Here is a 15,923-nt window from a genome sequence, read left to right on the forward strand (position 1 = left end):
TCCACATTCTTGAGCGAGATCTTCTGACTAGGTCGAGTGGCCGAGACTGTGATATAGATGTGGAGGGCAGCGAGCCCCAAAAGCATCTCTGGCTTGGGGTCCATTCCAAAGCGTTCGCGGATAACATCGTTCCGACTCTGCAGAAGAGGGCAGTCCAAACCTGTCAGTTAAAAAAGATGTTCCCTCTCCACGCCCCCCACCCCACCCTCCAACCCTGATCTACTCCCTTGCATCCCAGAAAAGAACTGTGGTGTCCAGTAAGACATTCTAGATAAAGGGGAGGAGGAAGTTTCTACCATTGGGGGAGAGGCAACAGAAGAACCTTGGGTCTCAGGGACACTCTTTTGCTTCATTCAGCAGATCCTGGACAGGTGTCTCAGGGACAGATGTGCACAAGGGGGAGGCCCAAATGGGCAGAACATCTAGGCCACTGCAAATGTGAGACACGGCATCACTCTCTTTCTTTTGTCTTGTTACAAGAGGTCTCAATGTTACTCGCCAGCCGTACAGGGATCCTCAACTAGCTCAGATAGGAATAAAGAGAGACACTGGGAGGAGCTCTCCATAGCACTCTGACCCCAAAGCCCAGGGTGAGAGATAGATCGCAGGGATGGGGCCGATACTCTGTTTTTGGGGTCAGAAGTTCAAAAGCAGCAGTGAGTCAATCTTCTCTGTTATCCTGAAGGGGGTCCCCTGGACCTACTGGCTAAGGTGTGACAGCCCCCCAGACCCTGAGGGTCAGAGTCCCAGCTCTTGATGATTCAGCCTAGGTTAGATCAGTTGCCTATTTGGTTGAGGTGAAACCATGGTGAGTTGAGGGACTAGGGAGCCACAGTGGTATCACTGCAGCATAAGAGAGAGTGGAAAAGGAATGCTTCATCTGTGATCATCTATATAGAAAATCCAATGGAATCTACCAAACGCCTACTAAAACTAATGAGTTAGCAAGGCCGCAGGACATAAGAGCAACGCACAAAACCCAATTGCGTTTCTCCGTGCTTGTGACAAACAATTGGAAATTCAAATTAAAAGTCAAAACCATTTATAATAGCATCAAAAACTATAAAATAATTAAGGATAAATCTGTCAAAATAAGTGAAAGTCCTGTACAATGAAAAGTAGAATTTCTTGATGAGAGAAATTAAAGAAAACCTAAATAAATAAGACTTGGTATTCATAAGATGTCAATTCTCCCCAAATTGATCTATAGATTCAACTCAACCCCAATCACAATCACAGCAGATTTTTGGTGGAAACTGACAAGCTAATTCTAAAATGCAATGCAAAGGACTCACGATGACCAAAACAACTTTGAAAAAGAAGACCCAAGTTAGAGAATAAGTGTTACTTGATTTTAAGACAAAGCTACAGTAATCAAGAGTGTGATGTTGGCATAAAAATAGACAAGCAGATCAATAAAGAGTTCAGAAATAGACCTACACCTTTATAGACAACTGATTTTTGACAAAGGTGCAAAGACAAGACAGTGGGGAAAGGATAGTCTTTTTCAACAAATGGTGCAGGCACAGCTGGATGTCCATATATAAAGAGAGTGAGAGAGAGAGAAGTGTGGTTGATACCTTCTACTGTATAAAAAAATTATGTCAAAATGGATCACACACCTAAATATAAAACCTAAAACGCTAAAACTTCTAGAAAAAAAAGGTGAAGATCTCTGTGACCTTGGGTTAGGCAAGGATTTCTTCCATATGGCATCACGAGCATGATCTATAAAAGCATTATCCATCAAAGAACAAACTGAGAAATTGGACTTCATCAAAATTAAAACATTTGCTCAGTAGAAGACACTGTTCAGAGACTGAAAAGAGAAGCCACAGACTGGGAGAGAAAACTGCAAATAACATATCCAACAAGCAACTGGTATTCAGGATATATAAGGAAGTCTCATAACTCAGTAATAAGAAGATGAAAAACTCCAATAAAAAAGGAGGCAAAAGATTTGAAAAGACACTTCACCAAAAAAAAGATGTATGCTGGTAAACAAACACATGAAAAGATGTTTAACATTATTAGTCGGTGGGAAATGCAAGTGAGATACCAAGATACCACTGAATACTATTAAAATGACTAAAAAAAAAATACTGACAATACCAAGTGCTGATAAGGATATAGAGAAACTGGAACTCTTATACGTCGCTGGTGGGAATGTAAAATGGTACTGCCACTTTGGAACACAGTATTGGAGTTTCTTTTTAAAAAATGAAAGGAAGAGAGATCTCCCATATGATCAAACCATTCCATCCTTAGGTATTTACCCAAGAGAAAAGAGAGCACCTGTCATACAAAGACTTGTGCATGAATGTTCATAGAAGCTTTGTTCGTAGTAGCCCAAACCTGGAAACAACTCAAATGTCCATCAGCAGGCAAACTGATAAAAACACTTCGGTACATCCATACCATGGAATGCTACTCAATAATAAACAGGAAGGGAATAATGAAATACACAAGGGCAGATCTCAAAATCTAGAAATCTGAACTAATCTACAGTGATGGAAAGCAGATCAGTGGTTGCCTGGGGACTGGGGGTGGGGAGGAAATTCCTCAGAAGCCTGCGGAAACTTTTGGGGGGCGCTGGATATGCTCAATATCTTGATTGTGGTGATGGTTTCATGGGCATAAACATATGTCAAAACCTATCAAATTGTTGTTTTAAATATGTGTGGTTTATGCATCAGTTAGACCTCAATAGAGCTGTTCGATATAAAAAAGAAGAAATTGCAAGTGAAGTCCATACCATCAAGAAGGGGAGGGACAGGGTGGACATGGTCTTGACACCAAATTCCAAAACAATTAAACCAAGATGATCCCTGGATGCTTGCATGAAGAAATTTAGGGCCAACAAAATGAGAACTTAACTTAAAAAATTCATAGAGGAACCCTAACTCCGTGCCCCCAGAGTGCTGGTAGAGGAGCCCAGGGCTGTCTGAGAAATGTTCCTCACATTTTGGATCGTGAGTAGGGGCAACCGTGATGTCTTCCAGCACATCTGCAGGTGTCAGAGACATCATCAGAGAGGAGTCTGGAGATTATTTTTCTCCTCTTGTCAAGCACTCTGTACGTTCTATGGGCACCTAGGACCCAACACATCCCAAAAAGACCTCATCTTTTCCCCAGACCCATTCCGGAAACTCCCTGTATTCCTTAACTTGGAGAATGATACCACCTCTTCCAGACACGCACCGAGTCAAAGCCCATTGGTTCTACCTTTTCATTATCTCGTGAATCCCTTCCCCCGCACCATCCAAAACTGCCCTGGTCTGGCCTCCAGCCTGTCTCCCCAGTAGCTGCCCCGCTGGTGTACTTCCTCGGCACCTATGCGATCTTTCCAAGTTGCTCACCTGCCCAGGCTGCTCTCCTTCCCACACTTCTTTACCCCTGGCTACCCCCGAGAATCACCCGAGGAATTTAGAAAGCATCCACGTTTGGAGCCCGTTCCCATAGGTTTTGATTGATTTGGTCGAGGGTAGAGCAGAACATTTTTGTTCCCAAACCTTCTCCGAGAATTCTAAGTGCAGCGAGGGCCAAGACCCACTGCCCTAAAGCAGCGATTCCCAAATGCCACTGGGCATCAGAATCCCTCAGAGGGCTTGTTAACCCACAGGCCTGAATCATTTTGGAGCCTACGCATATCAAGAACTGGCAGGCCCTTCACCACCTGCTTCCGTGCTGTCCCATCTCATGTTTCATTGCTCCTCACCTCTCATTCCGCACTCCAGGCGTGAGAATCTGTCCACAGTTCTCCCAACATCCCGGGTTGTTTCATGCCACCAAGCCTTTGCAGATGCCCTCCCCTTTGCCTAGAATGTGCCCCTTCCATTCCCTCTCCACAGACAGCAAGCTTTCGCTCATCCTTCACGGCTAAGAGCACGCATGCATCACTTCCTCTGTGAAGCCTCCCCTGTCCTCCTCCCAAGAAGAGCTGGCAAACGGCTTCCTGGCTGCTCCTGCTGACATCGTACTCTGCCATCATCATAGGACAGTCACGCTGTTTTATATTTACTTGTGCACATGTCTGTCTATGAGATCTAGTGCGCTGGGACAATTCTTTTGTTTACCTTGGTGGCCAGCACCTAGCCCAGGGCCTGCTTCGGCGTGAGCGCTCAGCAAATGTTTCTGGATGAACTCAACTGGGAATCATCTCCATCCGGGAGTGAGGCATTGGGGGTGGGGACCCCCCATTACCCAAATGGGCTTGGTAAACCTTGGGATCCTGTGATGGTGACAGAGTGACACGGGTTGTTTGCTGCCCCAAACTGATGAGATCTGTCCAGACACCTAGGTGGGACTTGAGCCACAGCCGGCTCTGGTCACCAGGCTAAACAACGTGGCCGTGGCCCACAACAGTAACAGAAAAGGAGAGGGCCTTCAGAGCTACCTGGAGGTTGGAGTAACTTACATAGCGACTTCATAGTGATGGCAGAACAGCCTGACTGCTTGTTTGTCCATGGGTCTGTCTGTCTGGGTATCCCCAATCAGACTCTACCTGGATGTACAGGTACTCGAAAGCAGCAGGGTCCCGACGCAGCAGTTCCACGGGGTCTTTGGGAAAGAAGCTAATTCGGAAGAGGCATTTCATTCCTTGGTAGTGTGTCCGTTGTACCACCTGAATCCCGGGGATGAGAGGGGTGAGGAAAAGAGATCTGGGAATCCGTGGCCCATGGCCGTAGCGGTGACAGCCAGCTTGGTGCCTCTTCAAGGCAGGGCTTGGGGCTGAGCGACGTGGCTGCTTACCACTGCCTCCCACCCGGCCCACCCCAATTCTCCTTCGAGAAAAGGGCTTGCCTGCCCTTCTGGTCCAACGTGACTAGAATTTTGTTTTTGTTTTTAATTTTTTTAAAAAAGATTTTATCTATTTATTTGAGGAGAGAAAGAGAGAGACGGGGGGGGGGGGAGAGAGAGAGAGAGAGAGAGAGCACTAGCAGTGTGAGAGGCAGAGGGAGAAGCAGACTCCCTGCTGAGCAGGGAGCCTGATGCAGGGCTTGATACAAGAACTCTGGAACCGTGACCTGAGCCGAAGGCAGACGCTTAACTGACTGAGCCACCCAGGCGCCCCAAGGTGACTAGGATTTTTTGAATCACTGAACCAGGACATGTACTTTATCAACAATGGGGTCTAAGGCCCAAGATACGAGATGAGAAGAGAGCGCTCCTGGTAACATCTCCGACTCTTTTCTTGCTGCGGGGCTAATGCCTTTAACCTTGCAGAGAAGCCCAGTTCCAGCAGAGTAAGTGGCTGATTAAAAGTCAAACGAAGCTTTAAAATCCCACTGCAGGGATAGGTGAGACAAGCTGGCCATGTAGGAGTAACTGCTGAAGCTGCCTTAGGTCACGATGATTCATGACACAACTCCTCCTCCTCTTGGAGATGTTGGAGATTTTTTTTTTTTGCAATAAAAAAGTTTAAAATCCCATTGGGAAAAAGAGATTGGATTCAGAAGGCCTCTTGAGGGGTGGGGGGTGGGGCTGCATAGGCCTCCCTTCCAAGCTAACCATCTTCCCTCCACAGGTGGGAACCTGTGAGGCTCTGGACAGAGAGCTAACCTTGAAGAATTGGTCTTTTCTAAAATCCTTTCTTTTTGTATGTGTGTGTGTGTGTGTGTGTGTGTGTGTGTGTGATTATGGTTTTTGTTGCACTTCCATTTAGGCATTTCTTCCCAATCGTCCCTCTCCAATTCCTTCCCTCCCTCTCTGGGAGTCCTGCTTGGCCCTGGTGGGCTTCCCTGGCTCTTCTTGGTGCTTCCCCATTGCTGAAGTACCAGCCTGCCTCTTCTGGCTCTCCCCAGCCTCTTTCTCTTATTCTGCCTTGGAAGTGATGTGGGTGACATGCTGCCCAGCCCCCACTCAGCCCATTCTCAGCCCACACTTGTGCCAGCCTCGGTGGTCTCAGTAGACTCCATTTGTTGACCTTTTCACATTAAAGCCTTCATCGAAAGGCCCAGTTTCCTCGCGGAGGCAGAGAAGTCTAGCAAGCAGGGCCTCCAGGAGACAGGAGGCTTGACACCGCTCTCCATCTCAGCGTTCTGGGAGCCATGCAGTGACTCACTGCCCCACACCTTCCCTGCTAGAGACCAAGGCTAACAATCTTCATGCCCTTATCAGGTCACAAGGAACATCGCCCAAAGCCCGCCGGATGTGGGTAGTATAGACCTTAACTGAGAACTGTTACTTCTGGGGGGCTGGCTGGCTGAGGAAATCATTATGAATTTTCCAGAAAGAGGGTACCCGGAATCCTCTTCTCTAGTAGAGGCCACAGGCAGCTCTCCAGCAAGGTCCAGTGGGTTACTTACATAAGCCAGGGGCTGCTTGTCCTGGAGAAGCAGGAACTTGTGGTTCTGCTCCGGCCCGGCATACTCAAGGACCAGAGCAAAGTGCTCAATGTACCTTAGGGAAAGACGGTCCTGTAATGTTACCATCACATCCTGTGGAAGAGAAGAGAGCCTTGAGAGCCAGATACATTCCAGTTCTATGCCACTCTCGGCACCAAACATGGGAGAGAGGGACTGCACTCCAAGACAGGTGGCCCTGGGGAGGAGGTGGAGGCCGGGAGAGTGGCCAGATGGAGACACAGGCCCTTAGGGTGGCCCAGGCATTCTCCAGGATGAAGAGAGTGACCCATGACTACTTGGGCCCTGGGGAACACCAAAGGTACAGGGTGGTAGAGGGAGAGGTTTCTGAACTTGGCCTGGGCAGGCACATGGCAAGAGGTGGTCATGGCCCTCCCTCCCTCCTTCTCTCCTTCCAGTCAACAAAATGTTTTCGGAGTGCTTACCAAGCGGGCCATTGAATAAGGAAGGCACTACGCTGCTTCTTCCCCCACCTGACATAAGTCAGAACGTTCACTCTAGTTTGTCCATCAACCCTTTCCTCAGGAACTAACAAAAGCAAGAGCCACGATTACATGATTAAAAAGTAGGCTATTTCTGGATTCATAATCTAAATTGAACGACTTGAGTTACTGGCAAAATGTTCATTTTTGATCGTAGCTGGCTTTCAGAGACGATTAATTTAGCAACTTGAAAAATGTGTCCACGCAGAGGAACCATGTCACGTGTCTTGTGTACCGTCATAAATCTGACTACTTCGGGGCTCTGTCTGCTCTGCTGCCCTACTTTTAATATTAGGATGTCTGCAAACATACCCTTGGGGGCTGCCCAGATGTCAGTTTTGAGACTTCTGCCATCTATTTGCTGTGACTTCAGCACACACTGGGCGGCAATGTGTGTGTGTGTGTGTGTGTGTGTGTGTGTGTGTGTGTGTGTGTGTTCATGCAGTCAGCACAGCTCAGCCCCCAGAGGCCAGAAAGTGGCTGGCTTGGGAACGCGCAGCTCCCTTACAGCCAGAGTTGCCAAACAAGCCCCTCAGTGAACATTCAAAGACGTTAAGCCATTCAAATGTGAGGCTGCAAACTGGTGGGTACTTGAGAGTATCTCTTTGTAGCGTCTAAGTAGTCACAGAGGCCCAAGTGTGGCCGGAGCTCTGGCGGGGACAAATGAGGTTTTCTTTGCCATTTGGCTGCACTGGGATTGTGGGTGGCCAAGCTGGTGATTTGCCAACTGGTGTGACAAGTGGAACAGCCCCCGTGCCAGGCTGTCGATTCACCCAGGTACCTCTCTGGGACAAGTGGCTTGGCAGCCTGTCCGAGTTCCCATGAATGGCCAGCGCATCTTCCCTGAGGTCAGGGTGAGCTCACAAGCCAGGGGACACTGCTGCTCTGGAAGGCTGGGGCTACCTGGAGGCAACAATGTCATTGTGTCACTGGGTCACTGTGAGGTCGGGGGACGCTCGGAGAAGCCTCTGAGGGGAATGAGAGGAGCAAATGTTCTGGTGTGGGGACAGATCTGTGGGGGACAGGAATAAATGCCACGGAGGATTCTGACGCAGAGAGGCAGCCGCATCTGGAGGAGGGGCATTTGGACACCTCCGGGTGCCCTAGTTGTGCTTCGATGTCCCTCCCATCGGCTGAGACCTCCGGTAGGCAAGAGACCATCCCAGGGCACCCTAAGGAATATGTTTTGGTCCTAGGCCCCTTGGGGGACCCACCCAGGCCTAAGCCTTCCAAAGAGACTCTCAGTTCCACCGACATGGGGTAGGCCTGGTGCTACTGGTACTTTGGGCAGGACAATTCTTTGTCATTCAGGGACTGTGTCACTCCCTGCGGGACACTCAGCATCTCTGACCCTGAGGCACTGTCAGTAGCACCCCAAACCATGGGATGACCCCAAATTCCTCAATGCCATCTGGGAGGGGAATGGGAGCTCTGGCCGAGAACCACCGGCGAGGCTGACTCTGAACACCGATAATGCCTCTTAGGGACAGATCCTGGCGCAGGGGTTTCTTTCTTTATAGGGTTGTCTTGGCCCCAGCCTGGGGACCTCAGGACGCCTATGAGCCAGGGTGGGTGTTCTGGGCAGATAGATGCTATTCCATTGGTTGTATGGAAATTCATTCTGGGGATGGCATTCTCTTTCTAGAGAGGGTCCAGAAGAAGCAGGAGCGGTTATTTCTGTCCCAGATCAGAGTTGAACCTGAGGGGTTAATTGTTTCATTGCCTCTCGTCCTCAGGACGAAGGGAATCACTACAGCATTTAGACGGCTGGCTGAGCTCTTAAGAAATCACAGTGCAGTAATTGCTCTTCCTACGAAAGGAATAGCCAAAGGGACTGTTGCTGGACGTTTCAAATCTTGGTTCAGTGCTTAAGATCTGGTGGTTACTTAAAAAGCAAAGCACGGCTAAGCTAATCTCCCAAGAGACTGTGTGTGTTGATTTCTGTGAGTAAATGTGCATTGGTGTTATTGTAGCAATATAAATCACTGTTGCTTTATAAATGTTGTTAAGGACCTTCACACTCCTTGGCTCCTAAGAGTCTTGAAGGACCCATATAACACGGACACAAAGTAGTTCACAAGTAGGTGTGTACACACAGTACACTCATGCTTGTGCACGCAGACACACAGACATATGTAGTTGGCACTCAGATTTCCCCGCCCCCCCCCATCCGAGGGCTGCGTGTTCTTGCAGCCTGGGGTTCACGGAGACAGAAGCCCCAAGGCCACCCTGCTCTCCAGCAGCAACTCTCCACAGACTCAGAGACACCCAGGAACCAGCAGCCGTGTGTGCCCCAGAGAGGGCAAAGGCTGACCCGAGAGAGGAGACTCTGTATGTACCTTAACAGTGGTCCGGCCGTCAAAAGTGAATGATTTGATCTGCCCATTTTCTAAGAAAACCTTCAGGACGTTGGGGATGAGGAGAAGAGCTTCTTTCTTCAGCATTTTCTGTGAATAGGCAGGGAAAGGTCAAGGAGAGGGGCTCATTTAGAAGGTGGAGGGAAGCCAGAGGAAGGGTATAGAAAGGAAGAGAAGGGAGCGAGTGAAGGAGACAGGGAGCCAAAGATATGGAAGGACAAGGAGACAGAAGAAAGAAGAGATCAGTGATCATGCTACCTGCAGACCAGAACCAAATTCTCTAAGGAAACATTGGGCCATATCAAAAGTTCACCCTTCATTCGGTATCACGGAGCACCCTCATTCCACTGCAGTTCAACGTTCCACAACATAGGGTGGTATGTGGCCCACAGAGACCACCACACACTAAAGAGCAGACGGAAGGCCTCCCGAGGGCCCACCTCCCTCGTCTGCTCTTATATCCTGACACTTCCCTTTCCACCAGGCCTTTTACACACCGAGATCACGTCCACATCCAACCCCCTGGCCCCATAGTCTCCTAGGTCCTTTCTGACCTGGCCCCTACCTACTTGAGAGTCCAGTCTTGCCAGTCCAGGCACCCACCCTGTCCTTTCATGCCTCCATACCTCTGACAACTGATCGTTCAGGGACTGTGTCACTCCCTGCAGAACACTTAGCATCTCCGACCCTGAGACACTCTGACCCTGAGACACTCAACGCCAATAGCATTCCAAATCATCGGGGTGACCCACAACACCCTCCAACATTTCCAGAAGCTCTCTGAGAGTGGGCAGTACTGACCCTGACTGAGAACCACTGGGAAAGCCCATGTCTGAACACCCGATAAGTTCTTAGCGAAAGTTTTCCTAGCCCAGGTGTTCCTTGATTTATAGAGTGGTGCATGTTAAGTTCTTAATAATAAATATGTGTTAAATAATGACTGTTCTCTCTGCCTTCCTCTTTCCCTCCTTGGCCCACTCCTACTCATCCTTCAAAACCCAGCTTAAGTACAATTTCTATAAAGTCTTGTCCAAACTCATCAGGTACTTGGACCTGGTGTCCCTCTGTGATCTCAGAGCAACGTCACACACCTCTTTCAGTGTTCTCAGCATATTCTTGAAGAATGTTTGTCTTTCACAAATGGTGAACTTGGAGCGCATCCACAGCCCTAGTCCATCTTTGTAGTTCCCACACTGAGCAGAGTTCCTGGCACACGGCTGGTGCTCAGTACATGGGTGCAGAATATATGAGCAGTAGATGCTTAATATGTGCTTACTTGAATGATTAGAATCATCAGGAGAGTCCAGTCATTTCCCTGGGCCATCACCAGGTCTATATGAATCGAAAAGCTGCCTAGGATGGCCAGAAATCCTTAAGTCAGTGGGCATTCACTGAGCCTCTCATATATGCGCCACACTATGCTAAGTAAGCTCCATGTGGGCCAGGCAAAAATAGAGGACTGGGTTTGGTCTTATAGTCTTGTTGTAGAGACCAGGTACAACTACACGAATCCACTAGAGAGCAATTATAAAACCAAAACCAAACCAAGAGGTATAAGACAGGTAAGATTTCCTAGGTGAGGCGAATTAGATTTTGATTTTGAAGGAGATGGTGGGTGTAGACCATTAGAGAGGCCAGAAGAGGGACAGTCCACATCTAGAGACTGCCATGGACATGAAAAAATGAACAAGCAAGTCCTCCCGGGTTGGGGTTTGGTTGGCGGTGGTGGGGAGCCAGGAGTGGGTACAAAGTTGGAAAAGTGTGACTCCCTGGTTCTCGCCCCGATCCCGAGATGCCTTGCTCGTACCAAGCCAGAGGCCCTGGATCCCCAGGCTGATGGCACTCAGCAGTGGCAGGTTTTATTTAGCACACTGGGTTGGACTCAGATAATTACTTAATTGATTTTGCTTAAAAATAGACTTGGCAAGGAACGCCCACAGGATTTATTTTTGCTCTGGCTGCTTAATAAAGCCCCGGAACACCGAGGCAAAGGGATGATAGGACAGCCTTGGAGTCACCTGGGCCTGGACTCCCCTAGGTCCCAACCAATGGTGAGGCTGCTAGGGTCCACACTGGTGACATGGGAAGTGGAGGTTGTGACATCAGGTCACTTCCTGAGCTCAGCTAGAGTGGGAAGATTGAGGTCTGTCTGTCTGTCTGTCTGTCTCTCAGTCAAGAGCCTCACACTGCACGTGGTGGCCTGTCCAGGAGCGACAGCAGGAACCCTGGGTGGGTCCTAGCCTCTCTGGGGCATTTGCTTTCAGGCTGGTCTGGGGTGAGGGCTTCATCTTGCCTGTGGATAGCTGAGATGTATGGAGAGGGGAGTCACGGTGGAGAGAGGGGAGAGTGGGGAAGGGGGAGTGGAAGGGAGAAGCAGAGAGGGGAAGAGAAAGGGAAGGGAGAGGTAGAAGGGAGGTTCTCCCTGGGTGGTCTGGTCTTGACTGATTACTCTGTAACGCTGAGAGGGGATAGTCTGTCATTTCCAGATTCAATTTGCATTTCCTCTGGCTTTTCGAGAGCTCAGGACACATATGTCACCTTAGTGGCTCGGCCCTAAGGGTGTCCTTCATCATGATCTGCAGGGTTTCCACGCTGCTTCCTCTTCTCTCTGCTCACCAAACCCCCCACACCCCACCACGACTTCTCTTGAACCTCTTCTGCTAGGACAGAGATGGAGCCCAACTACCAACTATGTGACGGCTTCCCCAGGGGGACCCTGGAGGCCCCTGGGCTTCTCAGGCTTCCCTAAGCCAGGATGGAAGTGACCTGGGCTGAGGCTGGGGATGAGTGCCAGCGAAAAGGCGACAGAAGACACCTGTGTCCTCTAACCCTTCTTCTGAGTGGCTCTGCTTCAAAGAACTACACAAGTGCCTGGCACCCCACTGATTTTCCCACTTAGGCTGGGCCTGCTGGCTCATCTCGGCTGCAGCTGTGCCTCCGTAGACATGCCACGGGCCTCCCGGGAGCCCAGCCCGCAGAAGCCTGCAAAAGCGCACAGATGCCTGTTAGTTCGGGCTCTCCCCGCCCCTACCCCCACCTGGCTATCATGGACTTCTCCAGACTCCAGACTCCAGGCGCGGGCCATGATCCATGACTGCTTAACACACACCTCTCTGTTCTCCACCCATCTCTTCTCATGGCTTATCTGGAGCCGACAGCTCAGCTCGTGCAAACTCCCACAGAGCAGTGAGAAAGACTGCGGGCTGGCCACGACCCCCCACCCCATCCCCAGCCTGGCAGCTGCATGGCAATGGACTGTCAAGCATCACCTGCTCCTTGAAACCATACCACCCAGTGCGGGATGCTGTGTGGTCTCAATCTGACCTACTTCCCCCCGACACCCCGACATCACTGAGTGGTATCCAGTGGCAGGGAAGAGGTGTTTATTTTGCATCCCTTGCGGTGCTGGGGACACAGCAGGTGCCTACTCAGAGCTCTGTGACAATGAGAGTCTGTACCATTTCCCCCAGGCTGCTCTCTGGTGTCTTCTCCCATCAAGATGTACCGTTGCGGGACCACTTTAATGCGAAGAGATCTCGATTTCACCAGCGGATCTTCAGGAACCCGCTATCTTCTCCTTCCTGCTTCTGTCAAGTAGCCCAGAGATGTTTGTGGCGCGCTGGCTCTGAGTGTAAGCTACGGCGCTAGCGATGCCCCATACTCCTAACTCGCTACTAGCCTGGAGCCCCGTGGTCCTCCCCCTCCAACCCCGTTCGCATGCTGCCCACTCCGAGGAGCAGCAGATGAGCGCTTGCTCCAGAGCGAGACCTCTGTGGCCAGGCCGATTCTAGCCAAGGGCCGAGGACAGGGAGCTAAAGCTGCACTTACTGCGTCTGTTTCTCCAACAGCCACCTGCTCAGAAAATCGGACCTTCGCAGGATTCGATCTCAGCCTGGCCTTCTTTGCAGCGCTGATGAAGGCAGATTTGGGGGACTGGAAAAAGAACAGAGGGCCGGTGAGTTCTCCATCCCTGGGAAAAACCTGACCTTTGCCACGCTGGAGTTAAGATGTCTCAGCACGGGGTACACTTTGCCTTACTGATCAATAAGTCAATAAATAAGTATTGATTCCCTACTAGGTGCAAAGCAATGTGCTAAGTGCTTCCTTCTACGATTGGTGTGTTCTGAAAAAAGCTGGGCATGAATTGAATTTGGGTACACTGAATCCCATTATTAACACTCCAGGCCTAGGGGAGTTTGCAAAAATTCTTTAGTAATAACATACACTGAATGATTATATATTTGGTTTTCGTAGTGTGAGATGTTCCCAAACGGTGGCTTTTATTACATCCGAATACAAGCATCTCAAAGGAGTTACGGGAATGATCTCATTCATCTCATAGATATGCCCCGCCCCCAGGAAGGAGATTATAGAAAATGATTCAAGGAAAATCAGGAGTCTTGCTGAGGGGCCCCCTCATGTCTTTGGGGGCATTTATTCATTTGCGTGGCAAATTTGGGGAGGACCTCCTATCCGCAGGCACTGTTCTAGGTGATGAGGAATTCAGCAGTGAGCAACACAAAGCTCCCGGCCTCAAAAAGCATCCATCAAGCAGGATCTGACAGACAATAAACAAATCAATACCTTTTCGGTAGCAAAGGACCTAGAGGCCAAATCAAGCAGGGTGAAGGGCTACACGAGAGAATGCATGAGCGAGGAGGGGTGAGTGATGAGGGCATTAGTTTAGACTGGATGGTCAGGGGAGACCTCTCAGAGGAGGTGACATTTAAGCAGAGTCCGGAAGCAAGTGAGGGAGACAGAGTCTCCCAGGCAGAAAGAATGGTAAAGGCTCTGAGGTGGGATGGGGATGGGGATGTGTGAGGAATGACAAGGAAGCCCGGTGTGGCCAGAGCAGAGCGGCGGAGGGGGAGCCAGAGGGATGGCGCTCAAAGAGGCGGGTGGGGGCTGGGTCACGTAGGGCCTTGTCAGCCATGGCAAGAACTTTGGACTTGACTCCACTGGAGGGTTTTAAGCAGATAGGGTCTGACTTGAATTTTCAAAGGATGCCTCTGGCTGCGGTGTGGAAAACAGTGTAGGAGGGTTGACGTTCAAAGTAGGGAGACCAGTTTGGAGTCTCCTGTAATAGTACAGTTAAAATATGATGGTGGCTTGGGTTAGGGTAGTAATAATCGAGGCGATGAAAAGGGAGTGAATTCTGGATCTATTCTGAAGATAGAACTGAGCTGATGTGTTGACGGATTGGATGTGGGAGGTGAGAAAAAGAGAGGAGTCAACTGGAAGAACAGAGTTGCCACTTACTAAGATGAGCAGGACTAGGGGGTACATCAGGTTTGGGGCTTCTTCAAGCCACCTCCCCTACCAGCTTTGTCAGGGAGCTTTCGAGTCCCACAATCAAGAATCCCTGAGAGTTAAGGCCCCCGAAGGCCCCTGGCAGCTGGGAAGGGAACCATTAGGCAATCTTGTGCCATTAACACTGCAGTTGAAATCCATTTACCAGATCAGCCCCAGGAGGGGAGGGCCCTAAGATACAGACACACCAGAAACAAACATCCTCATCAGGTCTCCGGCCCTGGTCCCAGCTGTGTTCTCTTCCAGAGCTAGCAATCTCATTCCCCACAGAGGGCAGATTGCAGAAAGCCACCTGTTCGACCCAAGTGCACTTGAACCTCAGGTGCTGGGTCTCGGTCCTGGCTGCGTGGCAGAAACAGTGGGACAGCTTTCAAAACCCCTGATGCCCAGGCCCCGCCCCAGATCAATGACCTCAAATTCCTGGGGCTGGCGCCCAGGTATTGGTTTTTTTTTTTTTTTTAAGTTTCCAGTGACTCCGAAATGCTGCTAAGGTTGCGGGGAACTACTGAGCTAAAGGAACGGTAGACTCCGGTTTGTTGGCAGCAGACAATACAGCACAACTAAATCCAGGGCTGGAGATCGTTGCAGAAAGTGATTACAGTATTGATTATTCGTGGGAGTCAAGAAATGCCTTTGTGTGTTGTGCAGCTTGGTGCTTAAATCCTGCGCAGGGGCTGCAGGCTGCAGCAGGAGCACAGGCAGGGGCAAGACAGAATGATCTGGAGCTACGTCCAGGCAGCTCTGCTTGGCTCTGTCTCCACAGTAGTCCAAATGTCCATCTGAGGCACCACAGACACGAGGCAGGTGAAATCTTCACTTCTACCCGTCACCCCCTCCTTTTTCTGTAAGCACCTGTCATCGGATGCCTTCCTGCACCTCGTGGAACGAGGCATCTCTAAAGGCCTCAGTGGGCCACGTAGTCTGCCCTTCATTTTTACACGTGAAAAAGGAGGCCTGGGAAGAGGATATGGTTTGCTCAAAGTATCAAAATAATTTGGTAGTGGAGCTGAAATTAGAACCCAGATTTCCCATGTCTTGGATTGGCCACTAGGCTGGGTGTCCATTCCGATCTTTCCCCCACCGGTTCCGATTCAACCGATTCCTATTCAATGGACCTCTGACCATCTGAAGGACAGCAACTGGTATCCTTCTATATCTTCACCTATGAGGAGGGGACAGCCTCCTTGGGATCCCTACCAAAAGTCCCAGATTGGATCCTATCCGACAGATACGACTATACACAAAAGATTCAGATATTTATAAGAGCAAAATCATGAAGGAGGAAGAGGAATTGCCAATATTTTCAGGGACTGTAATCATTTCAGGTGTCTGTGGTAGAGCTATTTTCGGCTTGTTCGTGCCTCGTTCCTCATTGACCCTTGTCCTGCCCGTCTCTAAGACTCTGTCCT

At 49.8% G+C, this 15,923-nt stretch overlaps 1 protein-coding gene and 1 long non-coding RNA gene across 3 annotated transcripts in view; one reads left to right on the forward strand and one right to left on the reverse strand.

Moving 5' to 3' along the window:
- Positions 1-13,160, forward strand: part of LOC148106892 (uncharacterized) — a 38,050-nt gene extending 24,890 nt beyond the window's left edge. The window contains exon 4 of the long non-coding RNA XR_015723239.1: positions 13,053-13,160. This is a non-coding gene — a long non-coding RNA (uncharacterized LOC148106892). The remainder of the gene's footprint in view (positions 1-13,052) is intronic.
- FRMPD3 (FERM and PDZ domain containing 3) overlaps positions 1-15,923 on the reverse strand; it is a 59,079-nt gene that overhangs the window by 29,782 nt on the left and 13,374 nt on the right. For both annotated transcript variants that reach the window (XM_087859449.1, XM_087859450.1), the window contains exons 4-8: positions 13,033-13,137; positions 9,187-9,294; positions 6,309-6,440; positions 4,505-4,624; positions 1-137 (exon numbers count right to left, since the gene is read on the reverse strand). In XM_087859449.1, coding sequence (XP_087715575.1) covers positions 1-137; positions 4,505-4,624; positions 6,309-6,440; positions 9,187-9,294; positions 13,033-13,137 — 602 coding nt within the window. The remainder of the gene's footprint in view (positions 138-4,504; positions 4,625-6,308; positions 6,441-9,186; positions 9,295-13,032; positions 13,138-15,923) is intronic.

This window comes from Ursus americanus, chromosome X (genome assembly GCF_024610735.1).
Source record: "Ursus americanus isolate L20-20 chromosome X, mUrsAme1.1.p, whole genome shotgun sequence".
Lineage (NCBI taxonomy): Eukaryota > Metazoa > Chordata > Mammalia > Carnivora > Ursidae > Ursus > Ursus americanus.